Source organism: Macrobrachium rosenbergii, chromosome 53, assembly GCF_040412425.1.
Source record: "Macrobrachium rosenbergii isolate ZJJX-2024 chromosome 53, ASM4041242v1, whole genome shotgun sequence".
NCBI lineage: Eukaryota > Metazoa > Arthropoda > Malacostraca > Decapoda > Palaemonidae > Macrobrachium > Macrobrachium rosenbergii.
In genome coordinates this window covers 28,602,384-28,607,823 of record NC_089793.1, presented here as the reverse complement: position 1 = coordinate 28,607,823, position 5,440 = coordinate 28,602,384, and the positions used below count along the sequence as shown (strand labels likewise).

The 5,440-nt window shown below is 34.0% G+C and overlaps 1 protein-coding gene across 1 annotated transcript; it reads right to left on the bottom strand.

Annotated features, from left to right (window-relative positions):
- Nucleotides 1-4,608: 4,608 nt before the first annotated feature.
- Nucleotides 4,609-5,214, bottom strand: LOC136834099 (uncharacterized). Its single transcript, XM_067096356.1, has one exon. It carries the CDS (start codon nucleotides 5,212-5,214, stop codon nucleotides 4,609-4,611), a length of 606 nt encoding a protein of 201 aa, XP_066952457.1.
- Between the last annotated feature and the right edge of the window lie 226 nt (nucleotides 5,215-5,440).

Sequence of the window (5,440 nt, the reverse complement as noted above, 5' to 3'; positions counted from 1 at the left end):
CAGTTATAATTATGTAGGCTATATACGTGCGTGCCTATAGTGATGTACATTTCTATGAATGTTTGGTTGTTGTGAATGTTAATACTCGTCCCGTGGTTTGCATGTTTTTAATTGATGATGAATAATATATATTTATGTAAATATGCCTATATATATATATATATATATATATATATATATATATATATATATATATATATATAAATGTGTGTGTGTGTGTGTGTGTGTGTGTGTGTGTGTGTTTGAGCGTGTGAGTAGGCAGATAGGTAGATAGATAGATATTTCTTATATGAAACTCCATTTAAAATATTTTTTTCTTGTCCACTATTTAATATCATTACGGCGGCATTAACCTATAGATGTTGTGACGTCAATTTTAGTAACCAAAAATCAATCAGTCGTTTTTTGCTAGCTGTAGCTTTCTGTATTCGGTCATTTTTACTTAATACCAACCAATAAAGTCTTCTGCATGAGTATGTTTGGGTAAATGAACAAACAAAATTTTGTTAAGCGCTCGTTACTTCGAGCTAAGCGTAAGTATGGTACCTACACAACTTTTGACCTTCCCCAGAGGAGCTGATACGTGCACTCGGCATGTGTCGCAAACCGGTTCTCTCTCTCTCTCTCTCTCTCTCTCTCTCTCTGGGATTTCTTAAGCCGCTAGTACGGAATGTAAATGAAAACACGCACTTTCCCAGACTTGCTGCCGTAATTCACAGTTGTGCAATTTCTTTACTCATTTAACGACTCTCTCTCTCTCTCTCTCTCTCTCTCTCTCTCTCTCTCTCTGACACACACACACACATACACATTCACAGACGTAATGAAACGCAACATTTAATTTGTAAGAGTACTAAGAAAGACGGTGATGAGAGAGGTTTGGTGCCCAGAGGATTTGTTTCAGTAAATTGAACAAGTGTTTTTTTGTTTTGTTTTTATTCATTATTGTTTTCGTTATCATTTTTGTTATACTGAGAAGGTGTTGATGTTATATTCTGCTGTTTGTAGTTTATGTTTTATTTGACAAATTACGTTGGCATATTTATTTTAAAAATGATTTTTCTCATGTTTTTTTAGATTATTAACCTGTGTGTATTACACCAACCATATATATATATATATATATATATATATATATATAGTATATATATATATATAATATATATATAATATATATATATGTGTGTGTGTGTGTGTGTACATGCACTGTGTGTATATATATATATATATATATATATATATATAAAATATATATTATATTTTCATATATATTTATTTTCATATTACACTGTAGTATTACAGGAAAAGACATTCATATATATGTATATATATATATATGTATATATATATATATATATATATATATATATATATATATATATATATATATATATATATATATATATATATATATGTACATATATATGTGTGTATACGTATATATCAGGTTCAGTTATGATTCTCCTCACTTTTGCTTTTGATCGTCCGTAATGGCCAAGGAAGCTGTTTTTGACCGAAGTGCATTTAATTCTATGATTTTAAAATATAGAATTATATAATCGTCCAGTTTGTTCTTTCTCCGATTTGCTTTTATTGATAAGCTTAAGACTCACGCCGTTTTCCTTTTTCAGTTTTATTTGCTCCTCATTTCAACGTCAGCTTAAATCATAATGGTCGCCTCTTTCTGTATGTCCCATCATCGATTTTATTTTCTCACTCTACTTGCTGTGATTTGTAGCCTTAATCCCCTCACCTTCCTCTACCTCTGCAATCTTAAATTTGTTAATTTTTGCATTTTCTTTTTATCGCTTCTTTCTGTGTCTCAGATTTAGCTTACTCCCTTACTCTGTTTGTATTTATTTATGTCCTTAATTTCTTCCTCTTTCTCTACCTCTGCAATCTTGAATTTGGCTTTTTTTTTTTTTTTTTTTTTTCAGTTTTATTTTTTCACTCTATTTGCTTTTATTTGTAGTCTTAATTCTCTCCTCTTTCTGTACCCTCGCAATCTTATATTAGGCAATTTTTCAATTGTTCGTCTTTGCTTCTTTCTGTACGCCTTATTTTCAATTTTGTTTGCTCACTCTGTTTGCTTTTATTTGCAGCCTTAATTCCCTCCTCTTTCTCTACTTCCTCAATCTTAAATTTGGCAATATTTGCATTCCTTTTTTTTCGCGTTTTTATCCCATCATAAATCATGTCACGGAACGAACAAGAGAGAAAGACGTCATTTCGCATATGATTCCGGAGCATTCCTCCGAAGACCTCGGTTCTTCCCGAATCCCGGAGCCTTCACGTTAGTTGGGCTATCACTCGGCTCTTGTTTCCGCCTCTCCCGGCGGGCCACTAAATTCTCTCTCTCTCTCTCTCTCTCTCCCCCCGACCCCTACCTCGAACTCAGATAAAAGCGTCACTGGGCTGCATCATTGGCCCGTTACTTGTACATTATAGGATTGAAAACCGAAGGTGCGTCCCATTTCCTCTGGGGGTCTGTTATCTTAAATAAATGGCGGCGCGCGTACGAGCAATTGCTAACCGAAGCATGCATGCTTTTGCCTGGGTCCGGGTTCTGGGCCTCGTAGCGGTTTTTTATTTTTTTAGAGGAAATTTTTATTTTCTTTTTTTTTAAGGAACCAGGCACGGTCTTGGGTGCTAGGACTGGGTTTAAGATTCTTCGTGACTGGAATCATTGAATGAAATGAATTATTGAATGAAATGAATGGATGAAGATGCAGTCTCATAGGTGGCAGTGTGAGTCAGACAGGTAGGAGGAATTCTGGGCATGAGGTGGGTCGGTGGGTAGGAGGGTTGGTGAGACGCATCTTTGAGTGGGAGGAAGGAGGAGAGAGGAATGGGGGGCAGTGGAAGAGATCTGGGTGGGGCAAGGGCGTGCTGGGAATATGGGATGGTGGACGGGGTATTGAGTTCTCAAAATGGCTGCCGGCTCTGCCTGATAAGAAGCGATCGATTCTTTTTAATCGTTTTCAAACATTTCAGTGAAAAAGTTGGGAGAAAGGGAATTCGAATTAATATAAAACAATAAGAAAAACTTTTAATTTCTTTTTGTTCTGAAGTTACCATTTTTCTATTTTAGTTAGAAATAATGTCTTTTTCATTTCGCTGCTCATTATTCAGTTAATGACATTATTTAACGAATTCTATATCAGTAGAATTCAGTCTTTCCTATTAGCAAATTTTGGTGTAATGTTGCCCATAAAAATACCTTATGTTATTTTATATGTATATATATATATATATATATATATATATATATATATATAGTATATATATATGTATATATATACACACATATATATGCGATGTGGTGTGTGCGTATGCGTGCAAATAACAATATGAATAGCGAAGCAAAAATAAGGTCCTGAGCAGTTTTTATATATATATATGTATATATATATATATATATATATATATATATGTGTGTGTTTTTATATATATGTATATATATGTATATATATATATATATATATATATATATATATATATATATATCAATCCCATAAATATCCGTATCTTTGAGTTACAGTAATGGAAAAATAGAGTGAAGCGGAGAGAAGAAAAGATATTAAAAAAAAAACGATCTCAAATAAATATATTCAGCCCCTTCAACGGCGTAGAAAAATTTTTCCCTTGTGCCGGCAATGCTTTTAAAAGCAGAGATAGAATTTTCTGTCCGGAAGGAAAAAAATTGGCCCTTCTTTGGAAACTTCCTTAAAAGTAAGAATGGAATCCGGTGGGACGGAAATAGAAGGGACTTCTTTCAGAAGCGTCTTTTTCACTTTCAGGTCTTGCATTTGGCACATGTATGCTTATATATATATATATATATATATATATATATACTATTAATATATATATATATATATATATATATATATATATATAATATATCTATACTATATAATAATAAACAATAATATGTGTGTGTGTGTGTGTGTGTGTACATAAATATATATTAATATATACATATATATATACTGTATATGTATGTATATATCTATGTTATAGGGGTGGGGGTAATTGATTTGCAGGTGCGAAGAAAAATGTAGAATTGCACATCATATATTATATGCTTGCACATAATCGCAATGATGCTTATCTCTATCTCTCTCTCTCTCTGTCTCTCTCTCTCTCTCTCTCTTTAGGGGAAAAGGCATTTGTATATAAATTATATATATATATATATATATATATATATATATGTGTGTGTGTGTGTGTGTGTGTGTGTGTGTGTGTGTATGTTTATTCATACATAAGAACACCTGTTAATATACAAGTGTAACTGTCCTCATCAACCTTCTTACATTACTCCACCCTTGCAACAACAAAGTCCTTCCGAGCTGGCAAAATATTGCAAAACGCTTACATCAGCACAAGTAAATGACGCTTTGTTAGCAAAGATACACACTCGGTTTTAAATGGGGGAGGTTGGGGAGGGTCGGGTGTTAGGGCTATTTATCAAAGCTCTGCCTCTCCTGATCGGATGGCATGTTCATTATTGAATTTGCCAAGCCATCACGAATCTCTCTCGCGCGCTCGTTGCTAACGCGTTTGTCATGGCCGACGTTTGCGACAGCGCTCGTCCATCGCCGATCAAGTTGCCGTGAAATTTGCAAAATCAACAGCGATTCCTCCTCTCGGTCTGTCTGTCTGTCTGTCTCTCCTCCTCGTTCCTCCTTGTATACTCCTCTCGGTTGTTTTGCTCTTCTTCTTCTTCTTCTTCTTCTTCTTCTTCTTCTTCTTCTTCTTCTTCTTCTTCTCCTCTTTTCTGATTTCCTGATGTTCCTCTGATTGTGGTGATCTTCTTCTTCTCTTTTCTGGTTTCCTGATATTCCTTCGATTGTGATTTCCTGGTGTTCCTCTAATTGTGATGCTCTTCTTCTTCTTCTTCTCTTTTCTGATTTCCTGGTGTTCCTGAGATTGTGTTGGTCTTCTTATTCTCTTTTCTGATTTCCTGATGTTCCTTTGATTGTGATGCTCTTCTTCTCCTTCTTCTCTTTTCTGATTTCTTGATGTTCCTTTGATTGTGATGCTCTTCTTGTTCTCTTTTCTGATTTCCTGATATTCCTTTGATTGTGATGCTCTTCTTCTCCTTCTTCTTCTCTTTTCTGATTTCCTGATGTTCCTCTTATTATAATGCTCTTCTTCTCTTTTTAGATTTCCTGATGTTCCTCGATTGTGGTGCTCTTTCTGATTCATAATTCGATTTGTTTTTGTTCTTCATTTTTAAAAATTTTTCTTGGTGTTTTTTGTTTGTATGTTTTTTTTTTTTTTTTTTTGCTTTTTCCACCACCACTTTCTTTTTTTCGATTTGAGTTTGTCTCCATTTCCTTGTTTTTTTTAAGCTTACTGTCTACTATAATTTCACTCTTATTCCACTGCTTCTCTCTTTATGCTTTATGCATTGTCTCCATAGTCCGTTTCT

What these genes read in the sequence shown, in the direction of transcription:
- LOC136834099 (XM_067096356.1), bottom strand. Translation starts at nt 5,214, where the DNA reads ATGAATCAGAAAGAGCACCACAATCGAGGAACATCAGGAAATCTAAAA.